Source organism: Chrysochloris asiatica, unplaced genomic scaffold, assembly GCF_000296735.1.
Source record: "Chrysochloris asiatica unplaced genomic scaffold, ChrAsi1.0 scaffold00050, whole genome shotgun sequence".
Taxonomy (NCBI): Eukaryota; Metazoa; Chordata; class Mammalia; order Afrosoricida; family Chrysochloridae; genus Chrysochloris; species Chrysochloris asiatica.
Genome location: NW_006408568.1, coordinates 5,450,495 through 5,470,753, shown reverse-complemented (window position 1 = coordinate 5,470,753; position 20,259 = coordinate 5,450,495). Strand labels below are relative to the sequence as shown.

The 20,259-nt window shown below is 43.2% G+C and overlaps 1 protein-coding gene across 2 annotated transcripts in view; it reads left to right on the top strand.

Moving 5' to 3' along the window:
* Positions 1-20,259, top strand: part of PRMT8 (protein arginine methyltransferase 8) — a 122,274-nt gene that overhangs the window by 79,372 nt on the left and 22,643 nt on the right. For both annotated transcript variants that reach the window (XM_006862682.1, XM_006862683.1), the window contains exons 5-6: positions 12,239-12,381; positions 13,006-13,093. In XM_006862682.1, coding sequence (XP_006862744.1) covers positions 12,239-12,381; positions 13,006-13,093 — 231 coding nt within the window. The remainder of the gene's footprint in view (positions 1-12,238; positions 12,382-13,005; positions 13,094-20,259) is intronic.

Sequence of the window (20,259 nt, the reverse complement as noted above, 5' to 3'; positions counted from 1 at the left end):
GTCCCCTATGATTCCTAACACATTTAATCAGTGAATCAATTTTCACATTGCTGTGGTGCTGTAGGATCAGCACTGGACAGCGAACCACACAATCAGCAGTTCAAACCCACCAGCTGCTCCTCAGAAACCCTACACAGGGTCACTTTGAGTTAAAAACTAACTCAACGGTACTTAATAACAACAACAGCAGTAACATCAGCTCCCATTGTCACCACCCCTCTCCCATGTAGATGTTTCGGTCACCTCACACAGGCCCATACACCCCTTACTGAGTGAGCACCCTGCTCAGCTCTGACTTACAGAGTCAGGCTGCTTTCCTGTGCAGGGCTCTCCCAGCCCCTCAGTTTTTGCTGTCCATGCTAGGCCATCCCACCTTACTCAGGGAGACCCTCCTCACCACCCTCCCCCTGGACTCCGATGTGCTGGGTTGGTTTCTTCTACATGGATGCTCTCTTAACTTGCTCAAGCTTCAACGTCCCACTGAGCCATGAGCACCTCCCCCCTCCATCCCCACTTCATCCCCCCACCCCCACTCCATGGGTATATCTTTTGCTCAGACCCACCTAATGGTTTTAGATGAAATTGTTCAATGCTCTGGATTCTGGATCAGACTTGAATGTGCGCTCCTGAGGCAAAGGCCAAGAGGGGCAAACCACTGTGGCCAAAAGAAAAAACTAGCTACCTGTCCCTACCTCTCACACTCACAGTACCAGGGACCTTCATAAAACAAGGTTGCATTCAGCTCTTTCTTCCCAAGGTATAGCAGCAGGTGGGTGGAGCGAGCAAGGCTGCCCAGGCCCCTGCTGGATGCTCTAGCTTGCTCTGCCTTGGCATGCGTACTAGAAAGAGGACAGCTTGACTACATGAATGCTTCCATGGAAATGTGTTTGAAACGCTGCAGTAGCCAATTGTGTGGGTTTCGGGGGTGTAGGTGTAGAGACATAAATAACAACACAGGACATAAAATACCTGCTACTCAGAGCCAATCACTCTCTCCCTCTCCACCTCCAGACAGCTCCCTGGAGCAGATCTATTCACGCGTAGACACACACCTACATGAAGTCACCCCTGAGAGGCATGCGGCCTTCACATGGACACTTCCACACGCACAGCCCACACATGCGCCTCAGCGACTGCTCTCTGAATCAAGCACTGACAACTACTATTTCCTCTCCTTCCCTGCCCAGGAAGCTAGTTGGCTGCTGAGATGCCAAAAACAGTAAATTCATTTGTGAAAGTTGACATGAGCGCTCAGGGAGTCATACAATTTTTACAGTTCTAGAAACAATAAATTAGAAGCCATTTAGTTCTCAGACAGCTGGAGGGAAAATGAATGTAACCTTCATTCCTCTTCTGCTACCTGTCCACATCCTAAAGTTTCAATGTCGTGGATGGAGGAGAGCTTAGCAGAGCCTGGCACAGGGAGTGACAATGGATTAAGGGGCAGAGAAACCTGTTAAATCACATCACCCTTCTGAGGCTCTACTCAACCCTGCGGGCGAATGTGTCAATGCACAGTTTGCAGAGTTAGGGGGGAATTAGAGATACTATACATCAAGTGCCTAGTAAATAGCCCTACATTTCGTAGGCACAGTAGGTGTTAAGTATAGATTCCTTCTGGATGATGTTCTACAGTTTGATCATTCTGGGCCACATACTTTATTCCATGCTATGTAGTCATCCGATCCTGGGGAGATTCTCCTATTATGGAATTCAGTACCAGTATCCAGGGGGCTGGGATTGTTAGAAAGCACTTCCTGCCACATAGTTGAAGTCTGCCTCCTTGAAACTTTGTTGATGTTGTTAGCTGCCCTTGAATTGGCCCCCAGCTCCTGGCGACCCCACGCACAATGGAATGAAACGCTGTCCGGTTCTGTGTCATCCTCATGGCTGGTTTCAGATGAAGCTGTTGTGATCCATAGGGTAGTCATTGCCTGATTTTGAGAAGTAGTTTGCCAGGCTTTTCTTTCTAGTCCATCTTAGTCTGGAAGTTCTGCTGAAATCTGTATAGTATTATAGCAACTTGCAAGCCTTCACTGACTAAAGGATGTTGGCTGTATACGAGGTACATTGACTGGGAATTGAACCCAGTCTATTGTGTGGAAGGTGAAGATTCTGCCATGGTATCACCAGTGCGTCAACCCTGTAACTTTACCAGCTTTCTTTTTCTTTTCTTTAAGGTTTACAGAGTGAGGAGACTCCCACTGCTATATAGCCCCAGTTCCTTCACCCCTGGCTTACAGGGCTTTGTTCTGAACCACGGTCTCTTCTGGGCATGCTTCAGCGCCTCTCCCATCCTCACTCAGAGTCATGCTAAGTAACTAACAGCAGGCTGCCTGGAGGAGTTGGATGTTGTATTTCCAACAATGTGGCTCCAATTTCTATTAGCATTCGTGGTAGACACCATGCCACACTGTTGTCAAGCTGGCAGTCAAGTGCAATCCTCTATCCATCACACATGTTCAGGCCAAGCTGTGTCTCCTAACCTACATTGGGCTAGTGGACGTTTTGAATCTGCAGGGAAATTCATACTTTCTATTCATAGCAAATATCATGTGGCTAGATTTGGTCCTTTATCACAAACTACCAAGACTCTTTAGAACTTCAGTCTCCTGAGTTTATTGTTTCCTGCTTTGAGCTATCTACACATTTTGTAGGTGCCCTGTGGAGAGACGGTACAAGCAGTTTGCAAAAGGGACTCCTGGTTTGGTGCTTTAGGACCAGCACTGGACTGTGAACCACAAGATCAGCAGTTCAAACCCACCAGCTGCTCTTTGGAAACCCTATACAAGGTTTCTATGAATTAGAACCGACTCGATGGCACTTAACAACAAAAACTAACCTAAAGATTGACAGTTTTAACCCATTTAGAAACTCTGCAGAAGAAAGGCCTGGCAAATTGCTTCTCTTTGATTGCACCCAAGGTTGCTATGAGTCAGAATCAGCTCAACAGTAAAGGAGTTGTGATTTGATTTTTCCTGTAGTCAGTATGGAAGCTCCTATAAGCTGGCCTACATTCAGCTCATTAATCAATCCCTTCGAGTAGTCATGCTTGCTGTCATTGTTGTTGTTAGGTGCCATTGAGTAGGTATTGACTCATAGCAACCCTAAGCACAACAGAACAAAACACTGCCCGGCCCTGGGTCAACTTCACAATCATTGCAATACTTGAGCCCATCACAGCCATCACTGTGCCAATCCATCTCATCGGGGGTCTTCCTCTTTTTCTCCAACCCTCTACTTTAGTAAACATGATCTCCTTCTCCAGTAACTGGTCCCTCCTGATAATATGTCCAAATATGAGAGACGAAGTTTGGCCATCCTGGCTTCCAAGGAGCACTATGGCTGTACTTTTTCCAGCACAAATCTATTTGTTCTTCTGGCAGTCCATGGTACTTTAAATATTCTCCTCCAACACCATAACTCAAATGCATCAATTCTTCTGCAATCCTCCTTATTCACTGTCCAACTTCTGCATGCATATGAGGTTACTGAAAATACTATGGCTTGGGTTAGGCACACTGACATCTTTGCTCTTCAGCACTTTGAAGAGGTCTTGTGCAGTGGATTTGTCTAGTGCAATACACCGTTTGATTTCTTGACTGCTGCTTCCATGAGTGTTGATGAGCAAAATGAAGTGTTTGACTACTTCAGTCTTCTTTCCATTTATACAGATGTTGTTTATTTGTCCAGTAGAGAGGATTTTTGTTTTCTTTACATTGAGGTGCAACCCATACCTAAGGCTGTAGTCTTTGATCATCAGTATTTTAAGCCCTCTTTGCTTTCAGCAAGCAAGGTTGTATCATCTACATGTCACAGGTTGTTAATGAGTCTTCCTCCAATCCTGATGCCACATTTTTCTTGATATGATCCAGCTTCTCAGATTATTTGCTCAGCATACAAGTTGAGTAAGTATGGTGGAAGAATACAATTGTGGCACACATCTTTCCTAATTTTAAACCATTCGATGTTCCCAATTAAGTGTTCCAGAATACTCATTCTCCTCAATGCTGTCCATAGCTTGCCATGGTCTACACTATTGAAAGCCTTTGTGTAGTCAATACAGTTTTTTGAGTGGTCATGCAGTCAGTTGTAATTCCAAACACGAATTCATCGCCTCCTGTGTGACATGCCACGGAGGAGAGACCTTTGTCCAACTCCTTGATGTGCCCACATGCAGAACTGCAGATGTGGTGGTTTAGTCTAGACTCTGGAAAAGGTTTCCTGGCTCACATCCAGCTCTGCCAGGTTTAGCTTGTGATCTTGAATAGCTTGCATTTTTGTGCCTCTGTTTTCTCATCTGTAAAATGGGAATAATAATGGTACCATATGGCCTATGGTTATTGTGAGGATAAATAGAAATCATGTAAGACCTTGATGTGCTGGAATAGGCTACTAAGATCCAATTGTTGATCTTCAGTAAATTTGTAGAAAAGTTGGAGTCACTTGGATAACTTAAACTTGACTACGATGGTAGTATTTATACCACTGAAATCAGCAAATGCTGAAAATCAGGGATTTTATTGTTTTAAAACCCTGGAGAATCCGTTGTTAAATATTTACCAACATACTTCTCTGTGTAAAACACAACAGTAACTGGTAGACAATAAGCACTCAATAAATGTTAGCCATTGTTATTATTATTCCATTTATTAACTTGACTAATAACCTTGTCGAAAGAAGAAAGGAGGTTGCTGTCATTGTTGTTAAGTGCCAGAAGGAGATTAATCAGATAGAATTGCTTTTAATGAACCTGTGCTATGGCTCCTGTCAGTTGCTACTGCTTTGTCTAACTGCTCGTGAAGCAACACATTAATAATCTTAGAAATGACTTTCATTTATTCATTCCTCCCATTTTTATTGTACCACATACTAGGCTTGTGACCAGTGTTAGTGAGCCAGTGGAGAATAGGACAGGCAAGATAGTTCCTCTCAACGAGTTTACAGTCTGATGCAGAAGACAAAAGAAAAAGCAAGTGAACAAACAACATCTTAATGTAAATACCAGTTATGAAAATGCTTAGCAAGAATCTTGGGCTAGCTGCAAAAACTGGGGGATCTGCTTTCAATAGGAGGAGCCCTGGTGGTGCAACAGTTAAGTGCTTGGCTGCTGACCGAGAGATTAGCGGTTCAAATCTACCCAGCAGCTCTGTGGTAGAAAAGCCTGGTGATTTGATTCCTTAAAGATTGCAGTCAAGAAACCCTACCTGGCCATTCTACTCAATCACATGGGGTTGCTATGATGGCTTCAATGGCACCTACCAACAACAAGGAGCAGTGCTGTCAATCAGGTGGTGTCTAGGGTATGCCGGAGCTGGCTTGGCTGCCTAGTGAGAGATGATTCTGCTCATGTCTTCCCAGTTTGTGTGAGAGACATCACACTGTTAGCTTAAAATCACCATGGTGGAAGGATCCACACCACCAAACCCAAACCAAACCCACTGCCATAGAGTCAATCCTGTGGGGCAGAGTAGAACTGCCCATAGGGTTTCGAAGGCTGTCAATCTTTACAAAAGCAGACGACCACGTCTTCCTCTCAAGGAACAACCACTGACTTTGGTTAACAGCTGGGTGCTTAACCACTGTGCTACCAAGTGTTTACTCCACAGACATCAGCAAATGCTACAAAACAGAGCTTCTTTTTCCTCCAGAAGAGCTAGTTGTTAAACATTTTAAAGCACTGCATTGTGGTCAGGAAGCGCTCTTCTGAGGAAAGAACATTAAAACAGAGACCTAAATGTTGACAAGAAGTTGGCCATGATAAGAGTGAAGTCCTTGGGTGGTGTAAATAGTTAAATGCTCAGCTACCAACCAAAAGCATGGAGGTGAGTCTTCCCAGAGGCATCTTGGAAAGGTATGGCAATTTACTTCTGAAAAGTCAGCCACTGAAAACTACAGAGCACAATTCTCTACTCAGATGTACAGGGAATCCTGGAGTTGAAGTTGACTGTTTTATGATAAGAGGAGGAGAACAATATGCAAATGCCTGTGCAAATTCCTTCAGGTGACAGAGACTTCTGTCAGTCTCCATGTAAACTTGTGAGTTAGTGAGAGGAAGTGGAACCTGGACTGATTTTCTGAAAACCCAGGCCTTAGATAAGCTTTGTTACCTTTCATATTCCCTCTGATTTCAACTACTTCCTTCTTAATAATGCCTACTTCCCTTGGCCAAATGCACACAAGCGTCTCCCTGTAGCCACTGTGCTGGTATATGGCCAGGCTGGGACATGCAGAGGGTTCTAACTGGTAGGCGATAATTTGGATTGGGAAGAGTCCTATAGGATTGTAATTAACCAGGTATTGTTCTAGTCAGTGCCTAGGGAAGGAAAAATGCAAAGCAGTGTTTCTGATCTGGGAAGGGCCTGGTCAGATTTAGGTGATATTTTAGAGCTCTGACCAAGCAAACAGGGGCCTCAGTCCTCAAGAGACCCAGAGTAGACTAGCAAATGAAATCAGGCAGGTTATGCACTGCAGACATTACAGAAGTTCAAGTTCTGTGTTGTTGGGTCATTAGTGAATTTGGGAAGAATGGTTACCATATTGAAACATCTACCATATTAAGACTACATAGCACTTAGAGCTCATTTGAATTACTCCATTTATGAGTTTGCTGCCGGATGGAATTTTGAAGTCCCACAAGATGTTGAGGGTAAAGATGTTGATGTTTTTTCTCTCATTACCTGGCACAAAAAATGGGACTGAGTTTGACCTTTTAGGAGAGATTTATCCATGCTTCTGGGTTCTGGAGAAGACAAGGGTAGGGAGCTGAAGCTGTCATGAGGGAAGTCAAAGGGTTCTACCACCTACCCTAGCTGCTTACCTGATTCAACCTTTCCCCATCCTATCTACTAACAAGGCTTCAGGAGAACATGAGCTAGTCCATTCCTCTCTCCAACTTCTTTACTCCATTTGTCCCCAAAAGTTGCTACCTTCTAAAATGAGTCTACATTCATTACCTTGCTTGGTATCCACAATAATCCCATGAGCAAGGTAAGTTGGATGCTAGTCTATTCATCTTCCAAATGAAGATAAGCAATCTTAGGGAGGCTGAGTGATTGGTACAGAGTTACACAAGACTTGCATTTTGGTTCCACCATTTGACGTCTCGAAACTCCAGTTCCACAAGTTGCCATGAGGATTATTTGGATAAGTGTGAAGTCGCTCTGTAAACTGTGATTCAAATGCTAGCAATTTTTACTCTCATAATTAGGACTAGTTTGAACATCTTTTGTCTTCTAACCTATTACCCCTTTTATATCATTGCTGATTCACTCGCCCATGCATTCAATAACAATTTTTGAATGGTTGTGAGGAACCAAGTGCCTTCCTAGAATTAGGAAGTTAAAATAGACAATGAAGAGAAGGCATTCGTGAGCTGGAGGGGAGAGAGGTCCTCAGAGGGGTTAGCAGAGTGGGAGTGCCCAGAAAAGGTGTAGGGGCCTCGTGCGAAGGAGGTAGTGGGAAGGAGCAAGTGGCTTTGCTGCAGAGGGGTGGCATTAGGGTAGACTCCACAGACTCCCTGAGCCCACACCCATGACCCTCACACCCATATTTCTTTTTCTTTCTTTTTTTAGCTTTTAATTTTGAATTGAGTGAAGTTAAACAGACAAGATCATCAACTTTACTTTCAACCAATCATACATTTTGTTTCATCTCAATGATTATATGCCCCTCCCTATAAGAGCTCTGGTAGCGTAGTGGTTACGAATCGGGCTGCGAACCTTAAGGTCAGCGGTTCGAAACTACCAGCCGCTCCACGGGAGAAAGATGAGGCTTTCTACTCCCGTAAGGATTTACACCCTCGAAAACCCTGTACAGGGTCGCTATGGGTCGGAACCGACTCGAAGGCACTTAACAACAACAACAACAACATAACAACAATTATCCTGCTTTTCCCCTGTGGCTTCCCTTTTACATCATGTTTTTCACAAATGAACTAGGCAAAAATATTTGATGTAGCCATACAAAGCAAAAAAAATTATTCATTTAAATGTCCAAAGGCCCCCGTCTCTGCTGTTACCCCTTTCTGAATAGGATCTCACACTCCACTTGTGCTGTTCCCTCTTGATGGTCCTGGGGTCCTCTGTTCCTGAAATGAAAGATTAGCTGCTCCCCCTTTTTTAATTATACATCTTGTACAATTACATTTGTGACAGTTGTCACACCCACCTTTCTGTGGGACAAGAACTGATCTTAGAAATGCAGAGGAGGCTGAAATGGATTGCTCACTAAGTATAGACCCTCTGTGGTCAGTTGGGACTGATAGATGCTCCTGAGACTCAAATGAGGCCAGGCTGGTCTGATTTGTTAGAAAAGTCAAACAAATGACCATTAATCAGAATGACTAGATTTATAGTCATAAACACAATACCCCCCTTGAAAATCCTAAACCATTAAAATAATCCCTCAACAAAAACAACAACACCCACCCCTAAATCCCTACACCTTGATTTACAAACAGGTGCAAATATCCCAATTTAGAGTGCTTTGCACCCTGTTGTGCATTTAGTTATGATTAATCATTCCAAAATTGATGAGCCAGGGTGTGTCACAGCCAGTTGAAGAAATTTTCCATCATCCTATGAAACAGAAACACAACTCCAGAGAGTGACCTTTATGTAACCTTGAGTTCCTGCCTTGTGTTTTCGTGATATGGGATTCAGATTCAGAGTGGGGTTCTGCAGCCTATAAGTGCTCCAGACAAGGGCAATTGCTCATTAAACAAGATAAGCACAGACTTACTTGTGCTTACTTAGTAATCTGTAGTAAACAATTTCCCACGTTTTTCACCACATCACAGCTTCACATCTTTGATATGGTGAAACATATGCAAGTAAGCACAAATAAGCCTGTGCTTACCTTGCTTACTGGGAACTCAGTCCCTGCCAGGGATTGCAAATTTGAAAAGAGGCTTTGATTCTCTAGGAAGGTGCTGTGGGGTTGGGAGAGAGTCAGATACCAGCCAGACCTAGAGGCAGAATCTTTGATGTGGTGAAACCAATGTAAAATTGTTCACTACAGGTTAATTCGTAAGCACAAGTAAGCCCATGCTTGCCCTGCTTATTGGATAATCTGCTCCTGACTTTAGAACTTGAGATCAGTGACTGAGACACCCTTGAAAAACTTCACCATGAAGGAGGAAACTGCAGCTCTATGTGCCTACACAGGCCTTTGGGTCAACCCAATGTGATCGATACACTTGCCAACAGACCCCAATGAATTGTCATAAACCCCACCATGAGAGGGAGTAAGTATTTTGAAGACTGGAGTATTGAATCTGGACTACTGGCAACAGAAAAAATGTTCCCGATGATCCAGCTGGACAATTGTATTTGGGTCTGTAGAAATAGCAGAGGTCTTAGGAAAAAAAAAATCAGGTTCCAGAATTTGATGCAAATTAGGGTTAAACATGAATCACATCTTTTCTTTATTGATGTCAGCTGTCCCCACTAGTAAACCTTGCCTTACATGTAGCAACTGCTCAATATATCTTTGAAGAATCAAATCATTTTGGTGCTGAAAAGTATATTAGGGATTTTCAGATCCAACCTCCTTCGTCTTTACCTATGAATAATCAGAAACAAGCTGATTGATGAAGGTCAGCTGTCGAGTAGAGCAAGAGCATAGGTTGTCTGACTGTTGTTATTGTTGTGAAGTGCCATCGAGTCAGTGCCGACCCATAGCGACCCTGTATAGGGTTTCTGAGGAGCAGCTGGTAAGCTTGAATCACCGACCTTGCAGTTCAAACGGCTTTGCAGTCTGGCACACTAACCCACAGTGCTCCACCAGGCCTCCAGTATAATACTATGTGATTGGGTACTGCACATAGGCACTGTACTGGGGATGAAGAGAGTCTTGCATCGGGTCTGTAGATAGACTGAGGGAAGCTCTGCCTTTACTACTCACCAAGTTGGTGAGGGGCTGGGTCTACTTTTGAGAAATGTTTGTAGTTGAATAGATGCAAAAAAGCAATGTTAAGTGATTAATTGATTTCTTCTGCCTTTCTTTTGATGTTCTGAGACCCATTGGATATATCTATCTGTATGTTGCATCCATATTGATCAAGAAATAGCATCAAATGGAAAAAGGCGTGAGTTGTAGAGTCCTGTCCATTGAATCATCAAAGGTGGAGCCTGTACTAGGCACCCAGGGTAAAGGTCAAGGGGTCCTAGAGGCAGGAAAGGATGTTTCTCTATCTCATGGAGAGCATGTTCTTATCTAGAAGGAGGAATCAACCCATAGCAGCACAGACACATACAAAGAAGAAATAAAGGACAGGCCATTAGAACACTTCAGAAATGTTTACAAAAATAAGACAAAACAGGTTTAGCATGCTAATGATTAGGAAGGTGGGTTGAGCACATATTTGTCAGTTCTTTCTCAGAATAAGAACTATATTGGGCACGATAGATAGATAGATAGATAGATAGATAGATAGATAGATAGATAGATAGATAGATAGAGATAGATATCTATATCTATATATAAAATCCTTCACTTTGCCCCTTGTGAATTCTCTTGGTGCACTACCCTGGGCTCTGCTCTTGGTTGAGTTCCTACTCTCAGAGAACAACTAGATCTTAACACTCACACACAGCTACACAAACACACACCCCAAATGTTTTGTTAGAAGATCAGTCGCTCCTGCTCTGACTTTTTAGAAGTACAACTCCTATGTACTACCATGAGGGTCACACAAATGTGTGTGTGTACATAGAATCTGACTTTTTATAGAGGAAGTTGTACTTGATTAGACTTTGAGTAAATACCAGATATTTAAGAGCAGATCCTCATTAGAGGCTATCCATTCCCTTCATTATCCATTGTGAAGACATTAAATAAATCTGGTGAGCAGCTTGCTCTTTGCCACCTACGAGTCTCCAGTCCAAATTAGTTTTCATAATACTTAGATTCAGGAGAGATGAGGCATTTTGCTTTTTACTCCTGGATACAGGCCATTATTTGATTTCTCCAGCAAAGATTGCATGATTTTTTCCCCCAGATGATGGTTTTAGAGCATGAATATGTGTAACCTTTAAGCAGAAATGTTCAGAAGGCACCAGCATCACCTTGTTAATTTATCAGCAGCATGTAAGCTAGCTTTTGCTGTATTGTTATAGCAACGAATGCAAAAAGGAAATTTCAAAGTTATGTGTATGCCAATGACAAGTGATCAGAAACACAACTAAGAAGTTTTTCCTGCCACAGTGGGACCTGAAGGTCTTGGTAGTGACTCATGAACAGAACTCACATAACATAGGGATGTATCCCTGGTCCTATCCCTTCCACTTCTCCATCAGCTGGTCTACAAAGAGGAACGTGTAGGATGATGTCTGCCTTCTGCCTAGTTCCATTTATGAGCCTGATGCTGCACATGCATTAGTTCATTTAATAATACCACCACCCTATGTTGTTGTTGTTGTTAAGTGTCATCGAGTTGGTTCTGACCCATACTGACCCTGTATAGGGTTTCCGAGGAGCAGCTGGTGGGTTTGAACTGCCATGCTTGTGGTTCAAACCTACTTTGCAGTCCAGCGCATTAACCCACAGCGCCACACCAGGACTCCAACCACCCTACATAAGAGATATTAATTTCCCTGGTTGTTCTCTGGGGAATTGAACTTCAGTTTGGTCAAGCAAACTGTGTAAAGTCATACAACTAATACTTAGAAGACCCAGGACTCAAATCCAGTTTGTCTGACTATAGAGTTCATGCTCTTGTCACAGCACCAAGTATTCTCCCTCATTAAAACTAGATGAGCCCCACTGGGTGTACAAACACAAAAGCAATTGGAAAAGAATTCATGCTGTCCTTGGGTTTGAATCATGAAGGCCATTTAACATGGGGTGGAACCATGATAGGAGTGCTGGAGTCATATCAGATCTGGACTCTATTTCCACCACCACTCCTCAGTTTCCTTAGCTGTAAATGTGAATTATAATAACAATAGTGCTTAGTTCTAGGCTCGTGGAGAGGATTCCACTATATGGTGCATGTAGTGTGCTTAGCACAGTGCTAGGTGCATGGCAGTGACTCAATACTTTTTAGGAGGAAAACACGGAAGTCATTTTCCATTCTCTTAGCAGAAACTAGTTTAGTGAAGATTGAGGTATGTCATGCCTTAAAAGTAGCCTCAGAACAGGGCTAAAACTGTCATGTTTGGTCCTGATGTGGGGTGCTCAGAGTTTCTAGATGGAGGTCCCCACAAAGTGTGGCCTTGGGGTTCTTATTTTCCAGTCATCACCATATTGAAGGGTAAAGTGGAGGAGGTGGAGCTGCCTGTGGGGAAAGTGGACATCATCATCAGTGAGTGGATGGGTTACTGTCTATTCTATGAGTCAATGCTCAACACGGTGATCTTCGCCCGGGACAAGTGGCTGGTAAGTGTCCTGCATGCTGCCCCTTGCTGATCTGCTTCCTGTCTTGTTGCTCGGCCTATGGCCTTCAACCTAGGAAGAACATTAGGATTTCAGAGAGGCCTAGAGCTAGAAGGTCCCTTCTTTCAACACCCTACCTCTTTTATAGCAGATCTGTTCTAGGTGACAGAATGATTACACTCATGTCCAATGTTCCTAATCATCAAAATGTTCTTCTATAGGTCTCACTTTGACCTCTTCTGCTGTCATTAACACCCATTCTCTCTTGTCAAGACAAAGTCTTTTCTGATCAACAAGTTCTTAGGGCTTAAATTGCTGCCAAGGAGCTGAGTGTGCTTTTGACCTTGGCTTCTCTAGGCTAAAAGACAATAATACCTTTCCACTGTTCCTTCTTCAACCCATGTCACTGGTTCTATTAAGACCATCTTTGTCCCTCAAAATCTCCTTTCTCCAAAGTAGAAATTGAGTATTGCCCTGCTAGCCATAACTCTGGCCAAGGTGATTGTCTGCTGAATGAAAATGCAGAAAAGGGGATGCTTGTCTGATGACTCTATATGCAGTTCAAAATGTGATGTCTTTGTCAGGTGAATAGATTACGAGACCCATTTCCCTACAATTCATCAACAGAAACCTGGAGGGCTTATGTTTCCAGACCGGGCAGCTTTGTACGTGGTAGCAATTGAAGACAGACAGTACAAGGACTTCAAAATCCACTGTAAGTCACCTTTTGTTCTGTTGGGACTTCATTGCACGTTTGGTGTGGGAGACACTTCAGTGAGCCTGGCATGACCCATCAGTATCATGAATACAGCTGTTGTGTTCATGGAGGAGTTCATATGTGACCTTTTCTGGTTTCTTCTTTCTAAGTATTTCCTCCAATCTCAAAGATGGGAGGTCCACAGAGAGAAAATAAGTATGACTGGTATAAAATCAGTGCCCTTGGATGACAGAATGAATGCAATGTGAGTGAAAGATGAACTGAAAAGCAGGAGCTGGCTTGTTTTCAGAGAACAGCAGATTAGGATGGTTACTGCGTGTGAAAACTCAACTATCCCAAAGTGTCCACCACTGGAGATAAAAATGGCAGGTCTCTTGACAAGCCAACCATGTTGAATGCTGCTATCACACCACCCAAACTTGTTGTTGTTAAGTGCTGTAGAGTCGTTCCCGACTCATAGTGACCCAGTTAAGGTTTCCGAGGAGCGACTCCTCTTAGTGATATTGATTCTCCTTCACATTACTTAAAATATATATTCTTGGCAACGGTGGTGGGGACTTTGCTTTGGATAGACAAACAAATGGGGAGTATGCATGTGTCAGGGGATTTAAATCCAGAACTATATTCATGATGCCTTTTCAACCTAAGATTTGTGACTCTTTTAGAATAAAAATGAAGCCAAGAAAAATCTCTCCAATGTTTTTATCTGGTCTGAAAATGGCTGCTTTCTTTGATTTCCACAGACCTGGCCCTTGATGTGATTATACCAAATGCATTTTTTTGAGGTTTACACATGGTTACTTGTCTTCAGTTAGACCTAAATGTGACAAAGAGGCAAAGAACCTCCCCAAACAAGAAAACAATCAAAACCCAAACATAATGGGTAAAGACTCCATATGAAGAAATTTACCAAGTCCCACCAAACTCAGCAAATCTAGTAGTCAAGCCCTACTTGCCTAGATTGTTGTAGAGTGGCTCACAGACTGAAGAGATTAAAAGATGCTTCCTGCCCTGAGTATTCTGTAGTACAACAAATTGTTGCTAAATTGATTCAAACAATGACTACCTACTTGTTGTTAGTGACACTGATGATATCTCAACTGGACTGAATGATGGGCTGTGTCTATGTGTGTGTCCACACCTTTCTTCAAATAGAAAATCAGAGCCTTAATTCAAGGGAAGACAGAAGAATGGTAGTTGTTTTTGGCTCTGCGTACTGGAAACGTACTTAGGTAGTTAGTTGCCTGCCTCTAGCCAATCTAGTATGATTTTTTTTTTTAAGTTTTTATTGTGAATTGGGTGATAGTTTACATTGGAGGACATCAGCTTTACATTCATCCTATCATATTTCATTTCATTGCAATGATTACAATCCCCTCCACGCATCATCATTCAACAGCATTTGCTTCCTTTCCCTCTGGGTTTTTTTGTTTGTTTGTTTGTTTTGTTTTTGGATGTACACCAAAGCACTCAGGAATATACAACCAAATAAACAACCCAAGGGCACACCCCACAAGCCCGCCTCATGACCCATCAGCACATAGCCCCTCTCCCTCCCTGAGTCCAGGGTCCCCAGCTGCTCTATCTCTCCACATCATCGTCTCTGCCTCCATCTCTGGTGTCACTGCCTCTAGTATGATTTTTAACATTTGCCTTCCCTGGAGGAAAGGAGGCACAACTCCAGAGGAGAGCATGGAAAGAGAGGGTGGTCTAGGTTAAATGTTCTTGCTTAGAAGTCTGCTGGCCTGGGATTCAAATCCTGGCTCTGCCATTTTTAAACTGAATGACCTTCAGCAAATTACCTAACATCTTTGAGCCTCAGAGATAATAGTTCCATCTTGGAGAGCTGCCCTGAGGACTGAATGAGATTGTGTAGATGAAAAGATGTAGCACAATTCTTGGTGTTAGTAAGGGATTGCATTGGATCTAATCTCCAAAATTGTCACTAAGCCCTTTTCTGCTCATGGCTCTGTCAAGCTTGAGGCTTCCAGTAGCTGAGAATCTAGGACAGATGTGCTCTCCCAGGGGACTGCAGTAGCAACTCAACAGTAAACATTGATCAAATACATGTGTAAATAGGACATATTTTTCCCTGGAACTGCATTATATTGCTCTTTTGGAGTTCTTGCTGGGCTACTGTTTTAAGGAGAACCTCATTCTCATATTCACTTAGCTATTTATTGAGTTCTGGCTCTGTGCACAGTTCTTTCAGAAACTTCCACTTGGTTACCAAAACTAACAACTCTTAGCCCCTCTGTCTTCCACTGGGCTGCATCGAGGAGCCTCTGAAATATGAACACTGCAATGAAAAAGCGCTGGTGGTACAACTCTTAAGCTCTTGAGTGCTTACCAAAGATGGCTTCTTCCATGGAGCTCACCCAGTGGGACCATGGGAGAAAGACCTAGCCATTAGTACCCATAAAGATTACAGCCTAGGAACCCCATAGGGCAATTCTACTCTGTTGCCTGGGGTAACTAGGAGTTGGAATTGACCCAGTTCTAACAATAGCAGTGTACCACTGAGGTAGAATCGGGAGGGTCCTAAGGCGAGATGAAGGACCAGGCAGGGCTAGAGACCTTGCCATTTGTTCTTTCCCTTCCAGTTGTTTTCATGGCCTCTGGGAAAGGAAAACCAGCCTCATTTTCCCTTGTGGAGTGCGTGCTCCTGAGTTTCTGTCAAAAACAGAATAAAACAAAAAAATGGAAAATCACATAAAAACGTACTCAGAAGGCTGTTGAATTTTTTATTTAGATGACTTTTGAACAATTTGTTTTTGTTTTGGGTAAAGGATGCAAGCTCCTGTAGAAATCTGTGTTTCAAATAACTGGAGATTTGGGTTCTTCTGAATTCGAAGCCAAAAGAAAATTATCAAAGTTTCTGATTGCTAAGGGAACAATTGTAAGCAAATTCAATGGGTTCAAGAACCAGCTAAGAAAGAAAAATCTTGAAGTGGAGCAGGAGAGTGAGACTTACTCAGAGTTTTTCAGAAATTAAGGCACATTCTTTCCTTCCCCACCTTTTTACCTGCCCCTCCTCTCTCTCCTTTCTCACCTGCATGCAATACTGAGAAGATGAGACTGAGGGAAAGATAGAACCTGTTCTCCATTTGAGCACCAACTAGTAAAGACTACATTAAAAAGAGAGAGAAATGGCTGGCCCACACTAGGGTCACAATATATATTTTATTGACTGGATGAATTAAATGAGGGAAAAATTAAAAGTAGACCTGTGGAAGAATGTACAAGGTGTAAAGTTTTATCCTGAGAGAGCAGTGAACAGTGAAAAAAAAAAAAAAATCTACTATGGAGGTGATTCATAGAATCACAAAATGGGAGGGAAACTTGGAAGCCCTGGAGATACCCAGTAGTATCTGAACTAAAGCCCCTCTCCCTGCTCCTGAGAGTGAGAGGCAGAGGGATGGGCTACAGGCTGAATGCAGACCTGGAGCACTATGTGCACACTCCCATCCTAGTTAGAGGGGGGAAAGCACACTGCTGTCTCTGAATTTTCAGCCAGATCATCAGTGTGGGGTTTGAGTCCATCTGGCCAGTAGGAGTCCTGGTGGCATTGTCGGTTAAGCATTGTGCTGCTAACCAAAAGGACGGTGGTTCAAACCCACCAGCCACTCTACTGGAGAAGGAGAGGAGAACTATGAGACTGTCTACTCCCATCAAGATTTGCAGTCTAGGAAACACTACATAGGTTCTCTGAGAGTCAGTATTGCCTCAATGGCAGAGACTTTGGAGTTTTGAGTCAGTAGTGAAGGAACCCAGGAGCCATAGTGAGTTAAGCATTGGACGGCTAACTGTAATTCAAAGCCACCAGCAACTCTGTGGAAGAAAGATGAGGTTGTCTCCTCCTGTAAAGATTTACAGTCTCGGAAACCCTAAGGAGCAGTTCCATTCAATGGAGTCAGAATCCACGGCAGTGGGTATAGTCAGTAGTAGGCAGTCTAGGCTGTTTCGCTATTTTAGTTATATTTAGCGCACCATAGTGCAGTCCTTTCCAGGGGGCCGTTTTAATCCATAAACCAGAATTACAGGCCCCTCTGCTGTTATGTTTTATATTCCCAGGTAATTATGAACAATATATCCTGGTGGCCAGTGGTTTCAGCCAGCTCTCCACCTTGCACACACTCATTCAAGACACAGTACAGATTTGCAATAGGAAGTTAAGGTGCTTGAATTGTATCTTCCCCCTCATTCCTGCTCTATTTCTGCTAAAGGGGCTAGTGGGAAATGAATGGTGAACAGATTCAAATGGTTACAGGTGGGATAAAATGCTCTAGATAAGCTGTCCTCTGAATAATGGAAGGAGGGGCAAACAAGCTGGGAAGCTAAAAGACAAACCCCAGAAAAGGTAACTAATCTCACCAGGCATTCAGTGTTGGGAAAGAATTTCGGTCCCTGAGGGCCTGTTCTGTGCCAGTTACTGTACGATAGGTACCGAGGACACAGAGGGAGCTTGTCTATGGTCAGGGTGCTTGCAGGCTTCATAAAGGCTGTGAAACTAGGCTGATCACTTGAGCCTGGGGAGGGACTGTAAAGATCATTTTGCCCAAGGCTTCTCAAACTATAGCTGGAATTGCCTGGAGAGATTTGTCAAAATCCAGCGGCCTGAGTTCCAAGTCTGAAGATTCAGATTCAGTAGAGCTGGGTTGGGTCCAAAGATTTGTCTTTTTAAAGACATCCCAGATGATTCTGAAACAGAATCACTGAACCAAGTTTCTCATTTTACAGACAAGTGCAAAGAAGGGGAATTTCCCTAAGCCACGCAGGGTGGTGGCAAAGCCAGAGCTCTAATCACATAATAAATGAAGAGAATGACTATGTGTGGAGCCCCTCGGTCATTCAGCTGTTAATGGAAATGTTGGGGGTTTGAATCCATCCAGAGGTGCCTTGGAAGAAAGTCCTGACAATCTCCCTCGGAAAAAATCTACCACAGAAAACCCTATAGGACACAATTCTACTCAGACACATACAGGCTTATCATGATCTGGGAACTGCTGAATGCAGCTGGTGCTGTCTTATGCACTTTACATATAATGTTACACTTAATCCTCGCAACAAGCCCACCAGACAGCCATCATTACTATCGCATCTCCCTTTCAAAGAAACCCAGGCATTTAGACAGGTTAAATCCTTGCCAAAGGTTACACAGTAAATAAATGGCAGAGTCCAGATTTGAACTCCAAACCCTTAACTATTATACACATGGCCACTCAGGTACCTGCCCAGCCCATGAACTGAACCTCAAGATAAGGCAGCATCGAAGGGAGAAAGCAATTGCAAAGGTCGATCGTTCAAGCTCACCAGTCACTCCTTGGAAACCCTAAACAGGGTTGCTATGGGTCGGAATCGACTGGACGGCACTTAACAACAAAAACATGCAAGGGTTTAAGGAGTTCTGGTAGTGTAGTGGTTAGGAGCCGGGCTGCTAACCTCAAGTTCAGCAGTTCGAAACTACCACCTGTTCCATGGGAGAAAAATGAGGCTTTCTGCTCCGGTAAAGATTTACAGCCTTGGAAACCTTATGCAGGGTCACTATGAGTCAGAACTGACTCCATGGCACACCACCACCACCATGGAAGGGTTTTGACTAAAGACAACAGGGTTTTGTATATATCTCAATTCTTAGTATTCAGTTATTTTGTATCTGCAAATTTTCCTACTCACTGACATTTATTTACAATCCCCAAACCAATACTCATGGGGCTTTCTTGGTTATTCACCAACTTGCACAGGAGCTCTGGTAGCTTAGTGGTTATGAATCGGGTTGCTAACCTTAAGGTCAGCAGTTCAAAACTACCAGTCATTCCGTGGGAGAAAGATAAGGGTTTCTACTCCCGGAAAGATTTACAGCCTTGGAAACTCTGTTCAGGGTCGCTGTGAATCAGAACTGATTCCACAGCACACCACCACCACCACCACCACCGCTAACTTGCACAGAGCAGGGGGATATTTGAGTTGCCAGACAAGCATGCTTCCAGCTGAGGTCTAACAAGGTGGACATTGTTTCAGTTCTTAGATTATAAGAGAGTGTCCTTTTTATTTTTATTTTTTTTGGGCGATCTAGTTAGTGCTGCACTTTTTTGTGTGTGTGATTTTTGTTGGTGATTTTATTGTTTAAAGTGGCCCCCAAGGATAGTGCCAAAGTGTGGTCTCATATTCTTAATATGATATTCAATGTGATGTGCCTTATGGAGAAAATACATCCAGTAGGTAATCTTTGTTCAGATATGAGTTATGGTGTAGTTGGCCATAAGTTTAATGTTAGTCAATCAACATAAATATTGAATAAAGTTATTTTAAGCAGAAACACACATAAAACAACATTGCATATTGATCGATTGACAAAAATGTGACCACAGGCTTGCAGGAACCCAACATTGAAATTTACCTCAGAGCAATGGTTTAGTATTTGCTAATTCAGTGTCCACTGTGACATTATAGAACATTATTGGTGTTGTTTTCATTCTGACTCAGCGACCTTATACAGGGTTTCTGATGAGCGGCTGTTGGCTTTGAACCTTTGACCTTATAGTTCAAAGTCCAGTGCTTATCCAACAGTGCCACACCATAACTAGTGAAATTATGAGACTAGACTATATGTTTGATCTAGGAAAGGATGGACAGCTATTCCAGATTCTAGAAAGGGGTTTTCTCTGGGGCCTGTCCTGTCACCAGCTGAGTGGCTTCCTTCCTCAACATAAAGTTTCTGTTGGGAGTTTGGCACCAGCTGAGTGCTTTGGGTGACTTAATGGGCTATTACTGATGTCTTATCCTCCAGCCAAAGCTTCACAAATGCTCCTCCTTTGGGAAATGATTATTTTCTCTGTCTTCTCCCTGAGAAAGGTCTTTGTGAGCCTCAGAAAGGAATCTGAGTCAAGGGAACAAGCTTTTCACTGATCATTCACCCTCCCTCCTCACCATCCCTCCTCAACCATACTCGGGGACACACATTCCCTAAGGTACCATTTGTTTGATGGACGGTTTTAAAAGAAGATTTAATCCCATAAAATTAGAGAAAAGCATCTCTGCTTCAATACATTTCTAACCCCTTCTGAATGAACTGATTAAAGAGGCCCAGCTTCCCAGGAACTAAGGGTGTCCTCTTCGCACTGCTGGGAGAGGAAACTGCACTCCCAGGTCCCTGCAGTTGG